The sequence below is a fragment of the Nicotiana sylvestris genome, chromosome 1 (genome assembly GCF_000393655.2).
Source record: "Nicotiana sylvestris chromosome 1, ASM39365v2, whole genome shotgun sequence".
Taxonomy (NCBI): Eukaryota; Viridiplantae; Streptophyta; class Magnoliopsida; order Solanales; family Solanaceae; genus Nicotiana; species Nicotiana sylvestris.
This window is the reverse complement of record NC_091057.1, coordinates 137,953,549-137,979,466: the sequence shown is the minus strand read 5'-3', so window position 1 is coordinate 137,979,466 and position 25,918 is coordinate 137,953,549. Positions and strand designations below refer to the sequence as shown.

At 38.3% G+C, this 25,918-nt stretch overlaps 3 protein-coding genes across 3 annotated transcripts; all 3 read left to right on the top strand.

The window, feature by feature from the left end:
- The first annotated feature begins 3,402 nt into the window (after positions 1-3,402).
- Positions 3,403-8,056, top strand: LOC138875034 (uncharacterized). The gene is made up of 2 exons (XM_070153843.1): positions 3,403-3,846; positions 7,514-8,056. Exons 1-2 carry the CDS (start codon positions 3,403-3,405, stop codon positions 8,054-8,056), a joined length of 987 nt encoding a protein of 328 aa, XP_070009944.1.
- Positions 8,057-8,660: 604 nt separating this feature from the next.
- On the top strand, positions 8,661-9,161 carry LOC138875028 (secreted RxLR effector protein 78-like). Its single transcript, XM_070153836.1, has one exon. The coding sequence runs from the start codon at positions 8,661-8,663 to the stop codon at positions 9,159-9,161; it is 501 nt and encodes a 166-aa protein (XP_070009937.1).
- Positions 9,162-23,871: 14,710 nt separating this feature from the next.
- On the top strand, positions 23,872-25,918 carry LOC104232543 (probable methyltransferase At1g29790). Its single transcript, XM_009785769.2, has one exon. It carries the CDS (start codon positions 24,393-24,395, stop codon positions 25,794-25,796), a length of 1,404 nt encoding a protein of 467 aa, XP_009784071.1. The 5' UTR covers positions 23,872-24,392; the 3' UTR covers positions 25,797-25,918.

Genomic DNA, 25,918 nt, shown 5'->3' with positions numbered 1-25,918 from the left:
TTGTTAAATCTTTTTACTAATAGATTGCATTTATTACGTAATTGAAGAAGATTTATGCTACAGTTGCCTATATGTTTCATTGCCAAAATTTGATTGTATTTCTAAATAATCTTTATATGAAATATTGTGGCTAATAATGACTGTGGAATTTTTTTTAATTAGTAGCAATGAAATTTTTAAATTTGTAGCTAAACACACACACACACAATTTTTTCATATAATTTTTAATTTTCATATAATAAGAACATGGCTATACATTTTTTCATAGCAAATGAAAAAAAATTATTGCTACAATTTTATCCTTCATGGCAAAAGAAAATGAAATCTTAGCTATGGATTTTTGAATTCGTAGCTAAACATATACTCCTACAATTGCCACGTATCAAGAACAACATGGCTATTTATTTTTACTTTCTGTAGCAAATGAACAAAATCTTTTGCTATAGTTCTATATATTTCATGACTAAAAGTATGAAATTTTAGCTACAATATGAAAAGGTTTATGACAAATGCTTCAATTCATAGCTAGGAGTTTTTAAGTTGTAGCTAAAGATGAGTACTATTGCCACGAGACGAGGCTATAGAAATAGCCACAAAATTTGAGTTTGCATAGCAAATAAATTTAATGTTTTTGCTACAATACAAAATTTCGTAGCTACAATATGAAGATTGCTACAAATTTTGTTCGTCGTGGCAAAGGAATAAAATCATTAGCTATAAGTATATTTTCGTAGCAAAAAGCTTGTACAATCATAGCTACAACACACAAAATTTCTGTAGCAATAAGTATTATTTCTTAGCCACAGACCATGTAAAGTCTGTAGCTAACTTTTAGCTACGCTATATTTTGCTACGAATACTACGGAAAAAAATATTGTGGCTAAAATATTTTGCCACGAAAATTTTCATATTTATCTACAGTATTTTTCATAGCTATACATATGTAATGTTGTAGTGTAATATTGCAATACCTCACTGCAATTAAATCATCTGTTCTTATTATTGTGAAAATTAAATAGAAAACAGTACGAGTTTGATATATATATATATATATATATATATATATATATATATATATATATATATATATATATATATATATATATTTGTTAAATCAATTGTTCAAGATATTGTAGGGAGAAATTCAAAAATAGCCAGATTTACAAGTGGTCATTCAAAAATAGCCACAGTTTAAAAAATAATCGAAATTTAGCCACTTTTCATGTAAAGATAAATCTGAACGAAAACATTGTTCAAAATACGGAAAAATACTCCAACATAATATACTGGAACTCCAGTCTAATATACTGGAGTTAAAGTATAATATATCGGTCCAGCATAATATACTGGAGTTTGGAGCACCGGTGCTCCAGTCTCCAGTATATTATACTGGAGCCAACAAAGTATACCGGTCCAGCAAAATATGCTGGAAGTTCATATACAGGTGCACCGAACTCCAGTATATTATGCTGGACCGGTCTCTGTTGCAGCAAAATAGTGGCTATTTTTCAATGACTTGACAAACGCTGGCTATTTTTGAATGACAGTCCAAAAACTGGCTAGACCGTGCTATTTTAACGATATTGTGATATGCACTTTAGTTGCAGTATTGTCAGTCCACGACCTAAATGGATTACGAAAATGGGATCTTTACACAAATAGCCAGTCATTTTTACTATTTACTTTTTCTAGCCATATACATAGATTATACATTGATTATATATACTTATACACATATAATACATAAATTATGTAAATATTATAAGTCCACTGATAACTTTTAGTTTAAGCGCTTGAGTGGACGGTTACACTATCGAATTTCAAATCTGACCCACCTTCGTAGGACAGAAGCAGGGAAATTATGTTGAATTTCAAATTTAACTTTATTATTTTCTCTCTGAAAAAAAGCTCACCGGCTATTGACTAGTAAAATCTCGTGAAGAAATGTATTGAGATGTTCAATTAGATTACGGAACTAAATCTCTCGCAGAAAAGAAAATTTAAATAAGTAGGTCGCTGAAAATACGGGCGCTCTACTATTAAACAAGTGGCCACTTCTACTTCTAATGCATTTCAATATAGCGTGTGTCCAGGAGACAAGGTGGGTAAGGTCGAGTGCGAGAGATGCAGACGGGGATAAACTTTGGTACTCAGGAGTCGAGAGAGGTAAGAATGGAGTTGGCCGCCCCCTTTCTATTTCCCTTAACCCTCACTGTTTGGCTAGCTATTCAGAGTTTATCTTCTTCCTTACTCTCTTAAAATCTAGCTTTAAACCTCTATTTAGTCCATAGCGCCATCAAAGCTTTCATTTTTATTTGTGTCCGCATTTGACTGTCTCCCAAAAGAGCTGAGCCAAAGCCGGAGATAATAGATTTTCTTGACGATGCCCCGTTCACTGCCCACAAAAAGATCGCGTGGTGTGATTCTTTACAAGGGCAAAGAGGACAAAGAGAATCTCAAACTCAGCGAATCGGACGAAAGTGAATACTGAGTTAACAACCCGAGTCATAATAGAAGGCGACGATAACTGCTTCGCCATTGCAGCCTTTTTACAATTTGGAATTAAACAAATTGAAAATGAGACAATTGGAATTTTGAGTGTTCATTTATACTTCAGTACTCATTTGCTTCTTTTGCAACCTTTTAGCTCTCATTTGCTACAGGAGGGGCCTCACCAGTGGTAGCGGTGACAACCCCTGACTTTGTTTGTCTTCCTGGTGTTATGTGTGTATTTCAGGTTAGGGACTCTCGGTGAGCGAGATGCGGGGGTGCAAACAAAAGGAACAACCCCGACAAGGGTCAGTAGGAGTTGGATGCGAACGTGCTAAGTGGACGCAATTTAGACATATATTCCAAGACAACTCCCAGGTTCTACTGGCGGGACTTGGTACCTCCCGTTTTTCATTGTCCCCTTCATTGTGTTAGTTAAGTTGTTGCAGTCATAGTTCATATTAGTGTATCCATTGTATTAGTGAACTAATTAGTTGTAGCCTGTCTTTGCCTATCTTGGTCCATTGCTTTGGGTGTGTTATTGATTCCCCTTAGTATGTCGTAGGTATAGTGGTTGTGGTCTGGGATGGTCGAGTGAGGTCATGTCCTCGGGGTGTAGGGTAGGAGGTAGGGCAGGGGTTAGGGGGTGCGCAGGGAGGCAAGAGAGGTAAAAGGAATAGGGGTGCCTATAGGTTAAGAATCAGGTCATGGAACGTATGTACATTGACGTGTAAGTCTATAGAGTTGGCGAAGATTCTCCAAAAGAGGAGGGTCAACATAGTGTATGTCCAGGAGACAAGGTGGGTAGGGTCGAGTGCGAGGGATGCAGACGGGTATAAACTTTGGTACTCAAGAGTCAAGAGAGGTAAGAATGGAGTAGGTATCTTGGTGGATAGGGAACTTAGAGAGTCTATGGTCGAAGTTAGACGAGTGAATGATAGATTGATGGTTATTAAGTTGGTGGTTGGAGAGTATACCCTGAACGTCATTAGTGCCTATGTGCCGCATGCGGGCCTATCTGAAGAGGTTAAACAGCGCTTCTGGGAGGGGATATATGAGATTGTGCGCCAGGTCCCGCCTGCCGAGAAGCTATTCATAGGAGGGGATTTCAATGGTCATATTGGGGCAAGCGCAGGTGGTTATGGCGAGGTGCATGGAGGATTTGGCTTTGGGGAGAGGAACGGAAGAGGTACCACGCTGTTGGACTTCACTAAGGCTTTTGGGTTGGTGATTGCGAACTCTAGATTTCCGAAGAGGAGGGAGCATTTGGTTACTTTTCAAAATGGGGTAGCGAAGACTCGGATTGACTATCTTCTTGTTAGGAGGTGTGACAGCGGTTTGTGTAAGGATTGCAAGGTGATTCCGAGTGAGGCACTCACGACTCAACATAGACTCTTGGTGATAGACGTTGGTATTAGGTTATCGAGGAGGAAACGTGTAACGACCCGACCGGTCGTTTTAAGCTCTAGCGCGTCGTTCAGCAGTTGGAAGTCATGAACAGCTTCATTTTAGGTATATTGACTTGTACGTATGGTCAGAATTGAATTTCAAGAAATTCGGAGTCAAATTGGAAAGAAACTTTTCATTGCGGCAACCTTAAGTTGAAGAAAATGGCTAAGATTGGAATTTTGAGTAAACGACCTCGGAATTGGGATCTGAAAGTTCCAGCATGTTCAAATGATGATTTCGAACTTGGGCGTATGTCCGGATTTGGTTTTGGATAAACCCGTGAGCATTTCGGCGTATATTGTGGAAGTTAGTATTTTAGAAGAATTTCATAAACTTGGGTTGGAAGGCATTTCAGAGTTATAGATGTCCGTTTGGGATTCCGAGTCTGGGAATAGCTCTGTATGGTGATTCTGGAGTTGGGAGCGCAATCGGAAGTGAATTCAAATGTCCGGAGGTCATTTTGAAGTCATTTGGCTAAATATAGGAATTTGAAGGTTTTTGAGAAAATTCGACCGGAAGTGAAAATTTTGATATCAGGGTCGGAATGCGATTCTGAAAGTTGGTGCAAGTCCGTAATATCGAATGTGACTTGTGTGCAAAATTTGAAGTCATTCGGACTAGTTTTGGTAAGGTTTGAGACACTTAGTCTCTCTTAAGGAAGCATAAGTTGGAAAAGTCAACCGGATATTGACTTATGTGTTAGAGGGCTCGAAATGCAAATTTTATGGTTCGGATAGCTTCGTTAGGTGATTTGGGACTTAGGAGTGTGTCCGGAATATTTTTGTGATGACCGGGGTAGAATTAAGCTTGAATTGGCAAAGTTAGTATTTTGGCGAATTCGGGTTGATAGGTGAGATTTTGATTCGGGAGTCGGAATGGAATTCCGAGAGTTGCTGTAGCTTTGTTATGTCATTTTTGACGTGTGTACAAAATTTCAGATTATTCGGACATCGTTTGGTCGGGTTTTTGATCGAAAGTATATGTTCGGAAATTCATAAAACTTGGATTGGAGGTTGATTCATGATTTTAGCGTTGTTTGATGTGATTTGAGGCCTCGAGCAAGTCCGTAATGTATTTTGGGACTGGTTGGTATTATTGGTCGGGGTCCCGGGGGCCTCGGGTGTGTTTCGGATGCCCAACGGGTCATTTTTGGAAGATTTTTGCCGTTTTGAGCATAAATGTAATGATCTAAAGGTTCATTTTTAGTTCTAGAGATCCAAATTTGATTTCAAGACTTCCCGAATTTAAATCATGAATTATAGGACTGATCTGGAAGTTTTGGTTTAATTTCATCAAGTCGCGATTGGATTTTTGACGTGAAATGTGAGTTAATTGTTTAACGAGCGAAATGGGTATTGAACTGGGCAAACGAGCTCCGAATTGAGTTTCGATTGAAGATTTGTGTTCGTATTATTATTTGTGACTTATAGGAACAAGAATCGTCTAATTCCGAATTCGTATGATGGAGTTAAAGCCATTTTAGTGAAAAATGGTTGTGCTGCAAATTTCATAAAAAGCTGCTGTATTTTCTGCAGCAGTGAACAGTAACCGCGCGGGTGAATAGTGACCAGTGAACATTATCGTGAATAGTGACCCGTGAACAGTATCGTGAATAGTGACCCGTGAACAGTACTTCCGAAATATTAACATTTCATCCGCGAACCCAACCCATTTTTCCACCATTTTTGAGCAACCTTGAGAGCTTTTGGACGGGAATTGAAGGGGTTTTGACGGAAAGTGATTGGAGGTAAGTCCTATGAACTAAATACAAGATTATATTGTGCAATCATCCTTGAAATTCATGAAAATATAGCCAAATTGTAAGAAAATAGGGCTTGAAATTGAAATTCTAAATTTGGGATTTGAGGGGCCAAATGGACTCCGATTCTTGTGAATTTGGTATGTATAGACTCGTAGCGATAAAAGGAACATTTTGATGTAAAAAATTTTGGATTTTGAGAAGTGGGTCCGGGGCTCGGGTTTAGCAAATTTCGTGAATTTCGATATTTTTTTATTGCTTTCGATTGGGTATTGTCCCTTTAGCATAATGCGACATATTCGTTGCGATTTTGGGCAGATTCGGCGCACGTGGAGGCCAATTCGAGGGGCAAAGTCATCGCGAGCTAAAGAAGTAGCCGGTTCGAGGTGAGTAATTGATGCAACTGTTGTTCTGAGGGTTTGAAACCCCGGACTTTCACATAGTAACGCTATATTGAGGCGTGACACGCATCCCATGGCAGGTGCGGAGTCGTATATGATTGGGGATTGTGACTTGGTCCATCCCGAGTGATAATTATAGTATATTGGCGACTGATTCGCACATTGTATTGATACTTATAATATGTTGGCGACTGATATGCACATGTATTGATGATATTTGGGCTTAATGCCATGTTTGGGGGCTTTGTGCCGACTTGTAGAATCCTTCGGGGATTAATATCATTTAATTTCAGTCCAAGGTTTTAATTACTGTTTTGCAAACTTAGCCGTAATTCTAAGTGATGAAAACTCAAATGACATTTTAAATGTATTTCGGGTTGGAAACTTCTATTTTGTAAATGCCCAAGGGGCTTATTATATTATTTTCTGGACTGATTATAAAGTGACTTGAAACAGTGGTAACAATGACACTGTATGATATACTTGGAATAGTGGTAACAATGGCACTGTATTATGTAAATTGGTCAGGTAACAATGGGCTGACCGGTCAGGTAACAATGACTGACCAAAATATTGTGCTTGGGCTGTAGAAGCCCCTCCGGAGTCCAATGATACTGTATGATACACTTGAAACAGTGGTAACAATGACACTGTATGATATACTTGAAACAGTGGTAACAATGACACTATATGATATACTTGAAACAATGGAAACAATGGCACTGTATGATATACTTGAAACAGTGGTAACAATGGCACTGTATGATGTAAATTGGTCAGGTAACAATGGGCTGACCGGTCAGGTAACAATGACTGACCAAGATATTGTGCTTGGGCTGTAGAAGCCCCTCCGGAGTCTGTACACACCCCCAGTGAGCGCTGTCGACGATAAATAAATATGGATGGCTCGGGCTGCACGCCGCAGTGGGTACTGGAATGTACCATCATATGCATTGCATTGCATTCATGTATTTGTATTTATACTGTTGTTTAGCTGCTCAGTTCCATATGTTGCTGTATATTTGGATTTTAGCTTACTTTGTGTATTTACTGGATTTTCTTATCTTCGGACTGTAGTTACTTTTATTACTCACTGGGTCGGAGTACTCACTTTACTCCCTGCACCTCGCGTGCAGCTGCAGGTATTGATCACCCGGTAGCGGGATATTAGCTCATTGAAGGTATTACTATTGTAGCTGAGCAAGGTTACCGCCAGCGTTCGCGACACCGGACATTGTCTTTAGAATTTCAAAATTTAATTTTGTATATTATTGGCCCTGTAGTTGTGTTTAGGATTTCTTTAGATGCTCGTGACTTGTGACACCCCGGTCGGGTTATGTTGGGCTTTAAACACTGGTTATTATTGTCGTTAAGCTGTATTTATTTATTCATTTATGTTTAATAATTGTTAAAGATACGATTTGGGTTAGTTGGCTGGCCTTGTCTTCACGAGAGGCGCCATCACGACCGGGTTAGAAAATTGGGTCGTGACAAAACGGTCTGCTCGGGGATCACCGAGAATCAGGTGGAAGCCTTGACTAAGGATAAAGCCCAAGAGTTGGAGTGTCGGTTGTTGGCTATGGGAGCTTGGAGGAGCAGTGGGGACGCAAACACTATGTGGTCAGCAACAACATACTGTATAAGGGCATCTGCGAGAGAGGTGTTAGGGGTCTCGACTGGTGTATCTGGTAGGCATAAAGGTGACTGTTGGTGGAATGAAGTGGTCCAAGGTAAAGTGGAAGCGAAGGAGGCGAAATACCTGAAGTTATTGGGGAGCATAGGTGAGGAGGAGATGCGAGCGTGCATGGAGAGATATAAGGTAGCTAGGAAAGAAGCTAAACTATCGGTCACAGAGGCGAAGACTGCAGCTTATAGCCGTATGTACGAGGAACTGGGGGAAGAGGGCAGGGAGAAGAAGTTATTTCGGTTGTCCAAGTTGAGAGAGAGGAAGGCTTGAGATTTGGACCAAGTGAGATGCATCAAGGACGAGGATGGTAGGATACTGGTGGAAGATGCCCAGATTAAGAGGAGATGGCAAACTTACTTCCACAGACTTCTGAATGGAAAAAGGGGATCGGGATATTGTGCTAGGCGAATTGGAGCATTCCGTGAGTCACCGAGACTTCGAGCACTGCAGGCGTATCAAGGTTGAGGAGGTCATGGGGGCTATGCGTAGGATGAGTAGGGGAAGAGCAACCGGACCAGACGAGATTCCAGTGGAATTTTGGAAGGGTGTAGGGAGAGTAGGTTTAGAGTGGTTGACTGGGCTGTTTAATGTTATTTTCAAGGCAAAGAGGATTCCAGATGAGTGGAGGTGGAGTTCGGTGGTCCCGTTGTACAAAAACAAAGGTGATATCTAGAGTTGTAATAATTATAGGGGTATCAAATTACTGAGTCATACCATGAAAGTATGGGAGAGGGTCGTTGAAGCAAGGGTGAGGATGACAGTGTCTATATCAGACAACCAGTTCGGGTTCATGCCGGGTCGTTCAACCACAGAAGCTATACACCTTGTTAGGAGGTTGGTGGAACTGTACAGAGAGAGAAAGAAGGATCTGCACATGGTGTTTATTGACTTGGAGAAAGCGTATGACAAGGTTCCTAGAGAAGTTTTATGGAGATGCTTGGAGGCAAAAGGTGTGCCGATTCCCTATATTATGGCGATTAGGGACATGTATGATGGGGCTAAGACTTGGGTTAGGATGGTAGGAGGCGACTCTGAGCACTTTCCGGTTGAAATGGGGTTACACCAAGGCTCTGCGCTCAGTCCATTCTTATTCGCCCAGGTGATGGATGGGTTAACAAACCATATACAGGGGGAGGTGCCATGGTGCATGCTATTTACCGATGACATAGTTCTGATCGATGAGTCACGAACCGGTATTAATGAGAGACTGGAAGTTTGGAGACATACTCTTGAGTCTAAAGGTTTCAAGCTGAGTAGAACGAAGACGGAATACTTGGAGTGTTTTTTCAGCACTGAGTCGGGGGAAGTGGGCGTGGATGTGAGGCTTGAATCACAGGTTATCCCAAGTAGAGGAAACTTCAAGTACCTTGGGTAAATTATCCATGGGGGAGGGGAGATTGATGAAGATGTCGCACACCGTATTGGGGTAGGATGGATGAAGTGGAGGTTAGCATCCGGAGTTTTGTGTGACAAAAGAGTGGTAACAATACTCAAAGGTAAGTTCTATAAAGCGATGGTTAGACCGGCCATGGTGTATGGGGCAAAGTGTTGGCCTGTTAAGATCTCACATATCCAAAAGATGAAAGTAGTTGAAATGAGAATGTTGAGGTGGATGTGCGGGCACACCAGGATGGACAAGATTAGAAATGATGATATTCGGGAGAAGGTGCACGTGGCTCCTATTGATGACAAGATGCGAGAAGCGCGACTCAGATGGTTCGGGCATGTAATGAGGAGAAGCCTAGATGCTCCAGTGAGGAGGTGTGAGCATCTGGTTATGGAGGGCACGAGAAGAGGTAGAGGGCGGCCTAAGAAGTATTGGGGAGAAGTGATCAGACAGGATATGACGAGACTTCAGATTTCCGAGGACATGACACTTGATAGAAATTTGTGGAGGTCGAGTATTACAGTTGTAGGCTAGGAGCTAGTTGAGTCTTGCGTTACTTTGTTCCATTGTGAGCCTAGTCTGGTAAGGTTTTAATCGAAAATTACTAGGGGCATTGTCGTGTCTTAATATTTTCTCTTTTCGGTGCTAGATCTATTTACTAGCCATCATTTCTGTCTTGTATTTTTCTTATGCATTTTAGGTTCCTATTTTTCCTATGATCTCTATGGTGAAACTAATGTTCTCCCCTTTTGTTTTTCTGGTTTTTCTTATTATCTTGAGTCGAGGGTCTTTCGGAAACAGCCTCTTTACCCCTTTGGGGTAGGGGTAAGGTCTGCGTACATACTACCCCCCCCAAACCCCACTTGTGGGATTTTCCTGGGTTGTTGTTGTGTTAAGAGCTTTTATTTTCATTCCGATGTTACATTGTAAAGCTGTTTATTTTTGCTTCAATTCAAACTTCAAAGAGATATTTTTGGTTAGATAAGCCACTAGCTGTTCCCACTTTAGGCTGAAGTTCCAAATTCAAATATTTATTGACATCCCATTAGTCAAATTTTCAGTCTTGGATCTCTTACCTTTTCTGGTATGAAACGTAATGAGATGTTTAATTTGTCTGCCAAGGATACAAGTAATTCCTTTTTTCTGGTGGTCAATTGAAAGACAACGAGTTCCCTATATATATGTGTTTAACCAAAAATCTGAGTCTTTGGTCAAAGCTAGAAAGAAATTCGGGTACTGATAATCAGGAGACGAAAATAAAATATTTTTGAGAATGATGGTAAAGTAGTAAATAGCTTTGTATTTCAGTAAGATCTTAATAGTATTTCGTGTCCCTACAGATGTTGAGTCTTTCCCCTTTTATAGTTGATTCTAGGAGAAGATATAATGCCTATGTCTTAATGAGGGCAATTATGAGTAATAAATGATATTTAAAAGAAACGTTACACAATCATTTCTATTTAATTCAGATTCTCTAACGTATTTGACATTTAATGTTGTATTTAGACTCTTTTACGTCATCAGATTCGTATCTTCAACTTCTTCTGATCTTTGATCTTTAAACGACCCAAATAGGTACGAGACTCGTACCTATTTTAGTAACGGTCCACACCTATGTTGCTTTCTTTTCCCCCTATCTGTTGTCGCCCGTGCCTCTTGGCTATTTATTGCGTTTTGACCTTCTGACCAGTCTACGTGTTATGACACGTCATCTTCAATATTCAAACTCAGTTTTTTCCCAATATAGATAGTCTCCCTACTTTCCATTTATTTATCTATTAAATATTTGGGAAGTGGACCTTCACAAAAAGGGATTTTTTTGCTGTAATCAATGGTATGACAGTACTGACACCCCAGTTGTCTTTTCTATTTAATGCTCTGCACACGTGTCACCTTTCGTTTGGTTTTGTAATTCTGTAGCCTTTTTCCAAGGTTTATTCATCCCTTATAGTCACGAAGCGATAGTTGCCTTTATTATAGGCTTTCCATCATTACACTTCTTTGCTTGACGGTTGCTATTATATACATATATATCCTTTTTCCCTTTGTCCTTTTCTTCATAAACCCTTAACAGATCCTTTACTCTTTATTTCTACTCCTTTCTCCTTGAGTTCATCCTTTTCTCTACAATGGCATCTCCGAATCCGAACCCTAAAAGAATCCCAATTCTTGATAGCTTCTCCAATGCCCCTATAAGACATAGAAGAGGAAGAGGAGGCAGGCTTTGTAGCCTAGGATCCGTTCGTGGTGGTGCCTCTGGTTCTGTCATGCCTTCTTCTAGCTCCGGTACTATTTCCAGAGGTTCTATTACTAAGAAATCTTCCTCTAAAGGTAAAGAACTTCCTGAGCCTCTTCAAGAGCCTTTAGTTGAGGAAATAGTACCCAACGACCTATCTTTTGAGAATGATAGGAAATCTCTTCGTGAGCAAGTTGTCAATTTAGAGAAAGCTGACACTTTTCCTTCTTTAATCACTGAACCTTTGGTTTCTATTGTTCGAAAAGATTGCAACTGGAGAAGTGATTTTCGTATAGTAATCCCTAATCCAAATCAAAGAATATCTTCTTTTAGGATTGGATTTTCTTTTGTTTATACTTACCCCTTCACTTTGGGATTTATTCCTGCTATTGACCCAGTCATACTTGATTTCTGTCGTTTTTTCAAAATTTGTTTGGGACAAATTGGTCCCCTTGTATGGAGAACAGTGGCTTGTTTGAGGTATTTATATGTTAAAGCCGGTGTTGATTTTTCCTTTCCCCACCTTATTCATCTTTACCAACCCAAGTTATTTTGCAATGGAGTTTTTACTCTAACTGCAAGAAGTAAAAGGGTCTTAGTAAGCCCTGAAGATGACAAGGACCGCGGGTGGTACACTCGTTATGTTGCGGTATGCACAGTTGATTTGGTGGGTGAAACAAATATCCCCTTCCCTGAGAAGTGGAACTTTGCACGTAAGTTTTTTTACTTACCGTTCTTACCTCTTAAGAATTTCAACTTCTTTTCTAATTTCATCCTTTTTTGCTTTTCTATAGCAACCATGGGAGATGTGGAACCCGTTCCTAATTTCCTTGGTTGGGTAGATTTAATCATGAAAGTCATGTCTATGGAGGCGAGAACGTGGAAATCCATTTCCAATTTACATGGTTGGAAAGTGAAAACTCACGGTATGCATCTCTTTATCATTTTTCGTATGACAAGTCCTTTATTTTTTCTAACTTCTTTTTTTTAAATCCTTCTTTTTGTCAGGATTTGCTATTCGAGGAATGACAACCGAAGTGGCTACTGCCCTTCGAGCCTCTTCTGGTACTTCTCTTTCTGTGGAGAGAACTCAAGCTAGGCTGTCAAAGAGGAAAGTTGTAGAAGAAGATTCTGAGGATGAAGACACCTCTTTGATAGCTAGACCAAGATCCAGGAGACGCATAGTTCCGAGAATGAAGTTGAAGTTACCCTGTCTGTGCCTCTCTTACTGAACCTGTTCACATTCCCTCTGAAGATGAAACCACTCCGAGGGACACCAACGAATCTATTCATCGTCTCTTCGTTGGTAGTTTTGAAAGTGGAGAACTAGGTCCAATTTTAGATGAAGTTCCTCTTTCTTCCTCTGTTCCCATTCCTTCTTTTCCTGCTTCTTTACCTACTTCTGCTCCCTTACCTGCTTCGAGTCCTATGACTCCTGTTATTTTCACTTCTTCTACCACTCTTCCTTCTATAGCTCCCCCTTCCTCTGTTCAATATGCAGAGGAGGGTTCTAGTAGCAGAAACTTGGCTATGAGGAGCGGTACGCTTGAAGTTCCTGCTAACAACAGCTTTTTAAGGAAGTCCGGTGGAGCAGCTGACTGGCTTAGGCCTTTGATTGGAGATATTGAGGAGAAGAAGATGGACAACCATAGCTGCTTAACTTTGATGAATGACATTGTTCATTCTACTTTGAATGTATTCTTCCTTTATTTACTAACAAGTTTTTTTTAAAAAAAAAATTCTTATTTCTATAAATTGTCACTGCAGGCTAACCTCATTGGTACAGAATTGATGGGAAGAATTTTCCTTCTGGAAAAGAAAACCCGTGAGTCTGAAAAGTCTATCCACGAGGCTGAGGAAATAGCTAGGGGAGCACAACTAGAAGCGGTCAATTGGAAAGAGCATTTTGAGAATGTTCAGGGAACTATAGAAGAATTGCTAGAGAGTAGAAATCTCCTGGAGCAACAAAAGCGAGGTCTGACTTCTGAGGTAGCAGTTGCCAAGGCTTCTTCAAGCCAATTTGAGAAAGATAAGGAAAGCCTTAAGTGTTCATTTTCAGAACAACTATCAAATTGTAGTGAAGAGATCAGAGAACTTAAGGTACTCTTGGCCAAGAAAGAAGAGTATGCATGTGAGTTAGTGCAAAGCTTGACTCAAGCTCAAGCTGATTTAAAAATCTCTTCTGATAAGGTACGTACCTTAGAGAGTTCTCATGCCTCCCTTGAAGCATCCTTTGAATCCTCTTTAGCCGAAAATCAAGTGTTAAAGAATGATATTGCTATGTGGGAAAGGGAGTATGAACTTCTTGAGGAGAATTTTAACATAGAGGTGAGTTGGGCTTTTCTAAACTCTCGTCGTGATGCTTTAATGGAGGTCAGTCAAGAAAACTTTGATTTAAACTCAGAGTTGGCCAAAGTTTTAGAGACCATTGAAAGAACCCAACAACCACTTGACTTTCCCTCTCCGTCAATTGAAGCTCCCGTGGCTGAAGAACCTTTAAATGAAGAAGTCGTTGCTATGGCAGTTGAAGTTGAAAATGTTGCAATTCCAGCTTCAGAGGGTGAAACTTCTATGAATCAGTCTGTGGAAGTTGAAGCTTCCGTGACTCTTGCTTCCCTCGTTGATCCAAACATTTCAAGCTCAGCTGAAACCGTTCCTGTTGCTGCTTCTTCAGAAGTTGCCACCATGCTTGTGGCTGAAAGTGAAATTAATATTGCAACTTCTGATGTGCTAACCCCTTCAATTGGATGATGGTTTTATCCCTTAATTTTTAAGGGATTTTTTGGTGAAAGTCCCCAGTTATCATAATGGGGAACTTGTATAAACTTTTATTGACTAAGTTTCTACTTAGTCTTTTTAATTATATTAAGAAGTTTTGTTAGTACTTCAATGTGTTTTATTCTTGCCTTTTCCTTACTTATTTAGGACTTATAGAATAGTTTAGCATTTTTATCCTTTGAAAATGTTTTATGATTCTTCTTATGACTTATTAACATGAGGTTTATAAAAGAGGGCCCTTTTATTTTATCGACACTTAATGAAGAAGACGTCTCAACTTCACAATGGTGTTATAATACGATGAAAGAAATAGGAATACACATGTTTTGTATGAAACAACTTTGACAAGTTTTATTCATGAACTTTAACAAGTTTTTTTGACTATTACATGTATTAAAATCCATTTATGACTTTCTCATAACTGTTTTTCTTGTAACAGATTTTTACATAATATAAAATAAACAAGATTTTTCTTCATAACCTATTTTAGTACATAGCCAAGACCCTATCTTTATATATTAAGAAGGATTTGAGAGGTGACTTCGTTTATGAGTTTGAGAGATGACTCTGTTGTTCTCATGGGAAAAACATTATGATAAATGTCTTGTGTTTCTTGAACACGATGATGAATGCCGAAGACTTCGTAACTTTTTCTCAACACTTATCTCTTTGTGGCCGACTTTTGTTCGATATTCGTATCTGTGTATAATATGTAGTCCCCCAAGTGTTTGAGCGGTGAAGTATGAAGCCTCAAACACTTGTTTATTTCTTTCAATTTGGTCCTTTTCCTGAAACATAAAAATATACGGGACTCGAAGGTGCGATTATAGATGAAGATTGCCTAACTCGTGTGTATTTCCATCAGATTAATTGTAACCCTGGGCTGGGAATTTTAGAACACTCCATTTTGCCTTGCAGGTCGTGACTCATCATTTGGCACGAGTTAGGGTTTTTGCCTAGCATCTAAAATCGTTAGTAAAACTTTAATAATTCAAAAGAAAATTTTTTAACATGACGATACCTGACCATGGGTACTTTCTCAGAAGTAATACCTCTTTAAATGGACGTCATTCCAATGTGAGGGTAAAACTTTGTCATCCATTGTCTCCAACTCGTATGCTCCTTTTCCCGCAATGTCACGAACTTTGTATGGTCCTTCCCACGTTGGACTTAGCTTTCCTGAATTAGCAGCCTTTGCAGATTGGAACACCTTTTTAAGCACGAAGTCCCCAATTTTGAAAAATCTGAGGCGTGCTTTCCTATTGTAATATCGTTCAATTACTTGCTTTTGTGTTGTCATTCTTATCAATGTAGCTTCTCTTCTTCCTTCAAGCAAATCAAGGTTGACCCGCATCTCTTCATTATTAGATTCCTCCGTTGCCCGAACATACCGTGTGCTTGGTTCACCTATTTCAACTGGAATTAAGGCTTCTGCACCATAAACCATTGAAAATGGTGTTTTTACAGTGCTTGTTTTTGTCGTTGTACGATAAGCCCATAATACTCCAGGTAATACCTCAGGCCAATTACCTTTTGAATCCTGTAACCTCTTCTTCAAGTTGTTGATAATGACTTTGTTAGTGGATTCCGCTTGTCCATTACCCACTGGATGGTATGGCGTAGACGTTATCCTTTTAATCTGCCAACTTTGAAGAAATTCTGTGATTTGAGCTCCTATGAATTGTGGTCCATTGTCACACACGATCTCCTTTGGTGCTCCAAAGCGACATATTATTTTTCGCCATATGAAGTCTTTAACTTCCTTCTCTCGTACCTGTTTAAATGCTCCTGCTTCTACCCATTTAGTGAAATAATCTGTGAGTACAAGTAGAAACTTTACCTGACCTTTTGCTTGTGGAAGTGGACCTACGATATCCATTCCTCATTTCATAAAGGGCCAAGGGGCTATAACAGGGTGTAGTAACTCAGCTGGTCTGTGCATATTATTGTCGTATCTTTGACATTTATCACATTTGGACACGAAATTGTTTGCCTCTTCTTCCATCTTAGGCCAATAATATCCTGCTCGAATCAATGTTCTTACCAGCGACTTTCCCCCTGCGTGATTTCCACAATGTCCTTCATGCACTTCCCTCATCACATATTCTGTTTGAGAGGGTCCGAGACACCGTGCCAGTGGTCCACCGAACATCTTTCGATAAAGATTTCCTTGATAAAAACAATATCGAGTGGCTTTTTTGCGAAGCGCGTGAGCCTTCCCTTTGTCAATAGGCACGGTTCCGTGCTGTAAAAAAGCAATAATTTCGTTTCTCCAATCCCATGTTAGATGATTAAAATTTACCTCATTCTTATCAGGTTCGAGAACGAAATGAAATAAATGTATGACTGAAGCATTTGCGTCGTTTGCTACGTCAGTTGCAGATGCGAGATTAGCTAAAGCATCTGCCTCCACATTCTCATCTCTTGGGATCTGCATTACCTTCCAAGTTTGGAATTGCTTAATTAGTTCCCGTACCTTTTCGAGATATTCTTGCATTCGAGATTCCCTGGCTGTATAAGTCCCCATTATTTGATTGACCACGAGTTGAGAATCACTCTTGATTATAATTTGTGTTATGCCGAGTTCTCTTGCCAATTCCAAACCTGCAATTATAGCTTCGTACTCTGCTTCATTGTTAGTTATAGAATGACATTTTATAGCTTGCCTAATAATTTCACCCGTAGGTGGTATGAGAACTATACCCATACCTGCTCCTTTTTATATTAGATGAACCATCAGTGAATAAAACTCAAGTCCCCGGGTTTGCACCATTAAAAACTTGTAATTCTTTTATGCTTCTAAATGCATCCCCTGACTAAAATCAGCCACGAAATCAGCTAGTACTTGAGATTTTATAGCAGTCCTGGGTTGATAAATGATTTCGTATTCACTTAGTTCTATAGCCCATTTTGCTAATCTTCCTGACAATTCGTGTTTATGCAAAATATTTCGAAGCGGAAAAACAGTAACTACAATAATGGGATGACATTGAAAATAAGGTCTTAATTTTCTAGATGCCATGATCAAATCTAATGCTAACTTTTCTAGCTGTGGGTATCGTGTCTCAGTATCTAATAAGGACTTACTTACATAATAAATAGGAGATTGTTTACCTTGGTCCTCACGGACTAAAACAGCACTTACCGCAACTTCAGATACAGCCAGATAGATGAGAAGTTTTTCCCCCACCTTTGGTTTTGCCAACAACGGTGGTTTTGACAAATAAGCTTTCAAATTTCTAAGGGCTTGTTGACAATCTTCATTCCATTCAAAATGATCTTGCTTTTTGAGTGCAGAGAAAAACTTAAAACACTTTTCTGAGGATTTGGAAATAAATCTCCCCAAAGCTGCAATTCTTCCCGTTAATCTTTGAACTTCCTTTTTATTAGTAAGGATATCAGGGATTTCTTCTATTGCTTTGATCTGAGAAGGATTTACCTCAATACCACGGTTAGAAACAAGAAAACCCAAAAACTTACCTGATGCAACTCCAAATGCACATTTTTCTGGGTTGAGTTTCATATTAAATTTTCGCAAAATTTCAAATGTAACAGATAGATGAGAAATATGATCATGAGACTACTGGGTTTTGACGAGCATATCGTCTATATATACCTCCATTGTCTTTCCTAAATATTCTTGGAATATTTTGGTGACCAACCTTTGATAGGTTGCCCCAGCATTTTTGAGACCAAAGGGCATTACTTTATAACAGTAAGTCCCCCTGTCTGTAATGAAAGAAGTTTTTTCTTCATCACTAGGGTCTATTTTAATTTGGTTGTACCCTGAATATGCATCTAAAAAACTTAGAAGTTCATGTCCTGCAGTTGCATCAATTAACTGATCTGTATGTGGTAAAAGAAAAGAATCTTTTGGACAAGCTTTATTAAGATCTATATAATCTACACAGACTCGCCACTTACCATTTTTCTTAGGTACAACAACTGTGTTGGCTAACCAATTAGGGTACTTTACCTCGCGGATTGACCCAATTTTTAATAGCTTTTGGACCTCATCTTGAATCACCTGGTTTTTGAAAGCCCATTGCTTTCTTTTCTTTTGCTTTATTGGTGCAAAGGATGGATCTTCGTTTAATTTGTGAGTCATCACATCCGGTGGTATCCCTGTCATGTCAGCATGGGACCGAGCAAAACAGTCCACATTAGCTTTTAAAAATTTAATCAACATACCTCACATATCTGAGCTTAAATTGGCTCCAATGTAAACCTTCCGTTCAGGCCACTGTTCGAATAATATCACAGCTTCGAGTTCTTCAATTGTGGTTTTGATATTTTCATTCTCTTCAGGTTCTTGAATTGTATCAGGTCTCGAGTCTAAATCCGTCTTTTCTTGTGCAACTGAGGTTTGATCTTTGAATACTTCAACTGTTTCCTGTAATTGCTATTTTTCTTTATTTACAATGCTCGTACCTGTTACAACGTTGATACTCCTAGCTGTCTGCTGATCCCCACGAATTTGGCAAATTCCCTATGGTGATGGGAATTTAATATCTTGATGTAGAGTTGATAGGACAACATCCATATCATGTATCCATGGTCTCCCCATGATCATATTGTAAGCCATTTCCATATCTACCACCTGAAATTTAGTTTCTTTAACAACACCTGCAGCAAAGGTTGTTAGAATTACCTCTCCTTTTGTTACCACACTTGAATTGTCGAAGCCTGACAAGGTATGCGCCTTGGGTATCATTTTGTCTTCAGCTTGTATTTCACGTAATACTCTTAGTAGTATAATATTTACGGAACTCCCTGGATCAATCAAAACTCGTTTTACATTAGTATCATGTACAAGTAAAGATATTACCAGTGCGTCATTATGTGGAGTTATCACTCCTTCGGTATCTGCATCATCGAATGAAATACTTTCATTTTTTAAAACCTGTCGTACCCGTTTCCCGTGTGTAATTGTTACTTTAGAAACCTTGTTGGAGGCTTTGTAGGTTATGCCGTGAATATCTTCTCCCCCACTTATCACATTCACTGTTCTCTTGGGTGAATGAGGCTTTGGTGGCTCTTGCCTATTTTTCATATAGACTTGTTTACCTTTTTCACTAAATAACTCAGTGAGGTACCCTTGCTTCAATAGATGGTCCACTTCACTCTGCAAGAATCTACATTCTGAAGTTTTGTGCCCGTGATCATTGTGTAATTCGCACCAATGATTTGGATTGCGTCTATTTGGATTTGACCGCATCTCTTTAGGCCACCGCACCTTCTCTACCATACTTCTCAAAACAACCACGAGCTCGGAGGTAGTTACATTAAAGTTATATCCGTTGAACCGTGCCTTTAAACTTCTGTCATCATCTCGTGACTCTTATCTGTTCCGATCATTTCTAAATTTCGATGAAGAACCAGAGTCCCTATTCCTCGATTTTTGATAATATTGCTGGCTATCTTGTTTTGACCGTGGGTCTTTTCCTACAGGACCCATATATGGATCGTACCTGTTTTTACCTGATCTTTTTTCGGTTTATGATCTTCTGGAACCACCCCTTTCTTCATGATGAAACTTAGGTACGGTATCTTCTTCAATTCGTAGTTTCGTACTATACCTGTTGTAAACATCATTCCACTTGGTTGCAGGGAATTCTCGAAGGCTTTCTTTGAGTTTTCTCGTGGCTTCAGAACTTTTGTCATTTAAATTACTTGCAAAAGCTATTACAGCCCAGTTGTCAGGCACATGGGGTAGAGTCATTCTTTCACGCTGGAATCTATCAACAAAGTCTCTGAGTAACTCTGAATCTCCTTGTTTGATTTTGAAAATATCTTTCATTCTTTTCTCAACCTTTTGTGCTCCCGAATGTGCTTTAATAAAAGAATCTGCAAGCTCAGCAAAAGAATTTATAGAATTTTCAGATAAAAGAGAATATCAAGTTAATGCACCCTTGGTGAGTGTTTCTCCAAATTTCTTGACTAGTACTGATTCAATTTCTTGTTTGGTCAAGTCGTTACCTTTTACGCCTATTGTAAATGCAGTCACGTGGTCACGTGGGTCTGTAGTACCATCATATTTCGGGATGTCAGACATTTTGAACTTTTTCGGAATTGGAAGGGGAGCAGCACTTGGCTTCCAAGGTTGTTGTGAGTATTTGTCCATGTCAACTCCTTTTATTACAGGCGGAACTCCATGGATTTGCTCAATACGTTCATTTTGTTCCTTAATCTGTTTCTGCAAGGTTAGTACTAAATTTTGCAAATAGGAATTATTTGAATTACCTGGTTCCCCTTCTTGTGGTTCACTGGTGGTTCCTCCATTTCCAGAATTAACAAGACCAGAACGGGGATTCTCCAATGTATTATTATTAGGAGTTGGTGTGGGTGGTGCAGCAGGCAATCGACTAACTAGAGCCTGAAGAGCTTTGCCGACCTATGCATCAATTAGCTTTTGTAAGGCTTCATTTGTACCACCTTCAAAGTGTTCAGATTGTTCTTGTTGAACAACACGAGATTCAGGAGTGCCTTCACGAGATTGACGTGGTGAATTTTGAGGGGAGGGAACCACTTCAATGTTATGTAAATCTCCTTGATTTTGATGGATTTGATTTTTAGGGTTTCCCAAAGTGTTTTCATTGTTATTGTTGGTGTTGTCGTTTGACATGGTGATACAATAGACAAGATGTAGCTTATAAGAAAAGATTATCAGATTTCCGGTAATGGAACCAATTTGTTTAACCAAAAATCTGAGTTTTTGGTCAAAGCTAGAAAGAAATTCGGGTTACTGATAATCAGGAGAAGAAAATAAAATATTTTTGAGAATGATGGTAAAGCAGTAAATAGTTTTGTATTTCAGTAAGATCTCAATAGTATTTTGTGTCCCTACAGATGTTGAGTCTTTCCCCTTTTATAGTTGATTCTAAGAGAAAATATAATGCCTTTGTCTTAATGAGGCAATTATGAGTAATAAATGATATTTAAAAGAAACGTTACACAATCATTTCTATTTAATTCAGATTCTCTAACGTATTTGACATTTAATGCTGTATTTAGACTCTTTTACGTCATCAGATTCGTATCTTCAACTTCTTCTGATCTTTGATCTTTAAACGACTCGAATAGGTACGAGACTCGTACCTATTTTAGTAACGGTCCACACCTATGTTGCTTTCTTTTCCCCCTATCTGTTGTCGCTCGTGCCTCTTGGCTATTTATTACGTTTTGACCTTCTGACCAGTCCACGTGTCATGACACTCATCTTCAATATTCAGACTTAATTTTTTTCCCAATATAATATGTAGAAGACTAATTAATGGCCTCATATAGATCACATGTATTAGAATTACGTAGATTAGGACTTAGGATACACCAGAATCACAAAATTAACAGAAAACAATCACTATGAGTAATTTTATACCATAGATAACGATGAAATCTTTATACGCAGGTGGTCAAATCAAAGAATTTGATTTTATCTGCATCTGGTAGGAAATTCTTTCCCCAAGAATCAAGCAATACAACATTAATGATGAAACTAGATGCTCATATGGAATACATTATTTTTTTACTGACCGTGTTGTTTGAATCAGTTTGTGTGTACTTCGACTAATTCGACGGGATATTTGTTATATCTCACCAGCAATAATTATATTCTCCAAAGCTTCGACAGATGGAAAGAAATCACCTAGTGATTTTTGCATATGGTGGAATTTAAAATTGAAACTTCATGATTCTCACTCACTTCATTGACCACCAGGCGAAGAGGATCCCTGGAGGAAGGAAATGAAAGAGTCCAAATATTATAGCTTTTTTTATTCCGCAGAATTTTTGGGATGGGTCTTGACGTCTGAAAATTTGACAATTAGGTTTTCTTTTGCTATGGATGGGAAGTTTATTAATGACCTTTATTGACAGGCTTGCCTTGAACATAATTACAATGGCAGGTTCCATTATGAAATTATTATAAATACTTCATTGAAATATAAATGTGGCATGTGGGTAACATAGTACTCTATGACGAAAACAACATTAAGCTTGCATATAATGTACATTGATTTCCTCGGATATTTTTTTCCTTATCTTCAACAATTTCCCCACTTGCAAATGGCAAAATAAATTTCATCATATGTTGGATACCTTAAACTTGGGAATTAGATTATTTGTGGCTTGTGGGCTTTGAATAAGAGCAAAGATCATCTTGGGCCAGTAGCCGAACTACGATTGAAATTCAATCGGTTTAAAGGATTATATTCAGTTAGATTTTCAGTAGTAATAATTTCTTGGATATTCCTCATATAGATTACATGAATTAGGTTACTTCGATTAGCATTTACACCTGAATCACTATCAGTAATTTATATTATAGAAAACGGATGAAATCCTTATACACTTGGATGGTGAAATCAAAGAATTTGATTCCCAAGTTTTCCTTTATTTACTTTAAATCTCATGTTACGGATGGAAGGTGTCTTTTCTTTCCTTTAGCTGTTTATTAGGTCGGAGAAATATTAAAGAAGTTTCTAAGAGATCATAAAGCAGTGGTAGGTTCCATTATCAACTACTATAAACACTTCATTGAAATATAAATTGTGGCCTGGGTCTAACATAGTACTATATAACGAATGTTACGATAAGTTGCATATTAGTTATTTTCAACAATTTTCCCACTTGCAAATGATAAATTTCATTATATGTGGGCTTTGGATAAGAGCAAAGAGCATCTTGGGTAGTTGCAAAACTACGGATCCAATAGCGCTGATGGCATAAGTGGGCTTCGAGGAATAGTGGACATCTCCGGCCCACCCAATGGATGTGGCCATATCCACGAGACACTGACAGGATTTGTTTCTCGGATCTTTATACAAGTAGTTGATCGAATTCAATGTTTACTTTTCCTAGTAGGTATATATAGATTATATTATAATTATACATGATTATACATATATTAAATATCCATAGACTATTTTTAATTTAAATAGTTAGATGAACGGCTATTTAAGTTAATGCCTTTTTCTTTCTTTCTCCATAACGGCATTGGCCACTAAGAGAGGGTTCTGTAGAAATTAGAGAATAGCTGTATATATTACATAAATTTTACATATGTTATAAATTCATTGTCCATTTTTAGTTTAAGTAGTTGGTTCAGTGATTATTTAGGTTAATTCTTCTGAAAAATTATTAGTAATTGTTAGTGAAGTGTCACCTAAGCATGTAAATGCGTAGGTCAAAATTTCTAAATAATATGTTTATAGGAAATTCATATCTATTGTAACAACAAATTGTACATCCAGCAGTATGTTGTATGCACTAACCTAAAATCTTAAATCAGCTTATACAATAATCTGTAATATTTTGTATGCATTAAAATCTTGAATCAACCTTTACAATCTTCAGCAGTATATTGTATGCGCTAATTTAAAATGTGTCGAAAATATGGAATCAATTTTTACCCACCCAGTATTTCACTTCCATACAATATCTCTTTGTCATAGCTAGGAAAAAACTTCAACGACCAATACCTGAATTTAAACCAAATGGAACTTTAACGGTCAAGACCTTTCTTTAGACTTTGCCACCACAAGCAGCTTTCTCATCTTTCAATATTATCCGAAACCTAACCCACCATGCTCCTTAAAGTCAACGCTAACATATATTATATTTATCTCACATGACTAATACATTTTGTATATCCTTGATAAATGTGTAGTAATTACTCTATCTCAGTCGATTATCTGAAATTATATATTAATTTAACACCCATTTGGCCATTTGGCTGCTTAGATTTTAGTGCTTTTTTGCTCTTTCCTTCACGAGATTTGCGCTTTATTCAAGCTCATGAACATGCCCATCTGTGGTCTATGCTTAGTGTTCACGATTTTCCAGCTCTTTAGTTCACTCGGTATTGGTTTCAAGAAAAGTTTAAAGCTAACTTTTAAGCTAATGTACGCCATTTCATTGGAAGTTTTAGATCAACTTAGTGCTATCCTTTTGAGCTTTTATCACTGTTTTTCTTTTTCAGTTTCAATTTTACATCCTTGGTGCTGAATCCAGGTTACTTGATCTGCTTCTTCAGTTGATTATAGGAATTCCATTTCTGTTTGCATTGCTTGACGTGTCACTAATGTATATCCTCCCACAATGCTTATAGAAAATGCACTCAATCTGATATTCAATCTTTGTTCTGCTTTTGGTTTCATCTGATTTGGAAAGTTTAGAACAGAGTTGTTGTGATTTTAGTATTGACAATGGGTGAGTCCATCTTTTGCTTTAGAAAATGTAGATTAGGAAGAATAATGGGTTGCATTCAGCTTATACTAGGTTCACTTGTTATAATCGTGAGCTTTTCGAGTTTGTTAAGGTTTTATTCTGCTGGATTTTTCATGCATGATGAGGATATATGTCGCCATTTCTATGGCGCGAGCGATGTCTATGATCATTTTGACATAATAGCTCTAACTTCTCGGGTTGATGAAGTGCTCAAGAAGATGGAAACTTTGCAAGATAAGATTGAAAAAATTGTCCAAGAAATGGAAAAGAACAAAGATCAGTTGCATAGAAGTGGTATTTCCAAATTGGAATACAAGAGATTCTTGGAAGAAGAGGTGATTAAGCCTTTATATTCAGCTCATATTGCCCTTAGGCAAATTAGATTGCCTAAAGTTGAGAATATGACAATTAAAGAAGACCCTTTGATTAATACCTTTGTGATTGAGGAGATCCGAAAGTATATTACCCTGAAGGAAAATAGACATAAGAAGGTTAACATTTATGGAACAGAAGGGATTTATAACACGATAGGGCATGCTTGTGTATCGATGAAGAAAGAATTGGAGGAATATATGGATTATGATATTGGTTCATATTGTAAAGATGATTGGAACATCGCGCAGAAGCTTATGATTAATGGTTGTGATCCATTGCCAAGGAGAAGGTGTTTGACGAGGGCATCTAAGCAATATCAAAAGCCTTATCCGATTAATGAATCTTTATGGAGGATCCCGGATGGGAGAAATGTTAGGTGGAACAATTATATTTGCAGGAACTACGAGTGCTTATCGAGTAAGAATCCTAAACGAGGCTATACTAAGTGCAGTGGATGTTTTGAAATGGATAAAGAAGAGCTAAAATGGGTAGCAAATGCTTCACTTCCTGTGGATTTTATGATCAAAGATGTTTTGGGAATTAAGCCGGGGGAGATCAGAATTGGTCTTGATTTTGGTATTGGTACGGGGACTTTTGCTGCAAGAATGAGAGAGCAGAATGTGACAATTATCTCGACTGCACTGAATCTTGGAGCTCCTTTCAGCGAGACGATAGCACTTAGGGGTTTAATTCCACTATATGTGACATTGAACCAAAGGCTTCCATTCTTTGATAACACTATGGATTTGATCCACACATCTGGACTTATGGATGGTTGGATTGATCTGCAGCTGTTGGATTTTATCCTATTTGACTGGGATCGGGTTTTAAGACCAGGAGGCTTGTTATGGATCGATCGATTCTTTTGTAATAGAAAGGATCTGGATGACTATATGTACATGTTTCTGCAATTCAGGTACAAAAAGCATAAGTGGGCTATTTCTCCCAAGTCCAATGATGAAGTTTATCTTTCTGCATTATTAGAAAAGCCTCCTCGAGCGTTATGATCGTATTGTCTTTGTTATACTGACATGGTATTCATAGGATTTATATATCTGCAACATTTGTTCTTGTCTGAAAATTTGTACTAAGAAAGTTGTGCTTCTCTTTGTTATCAAAAGATTATTCA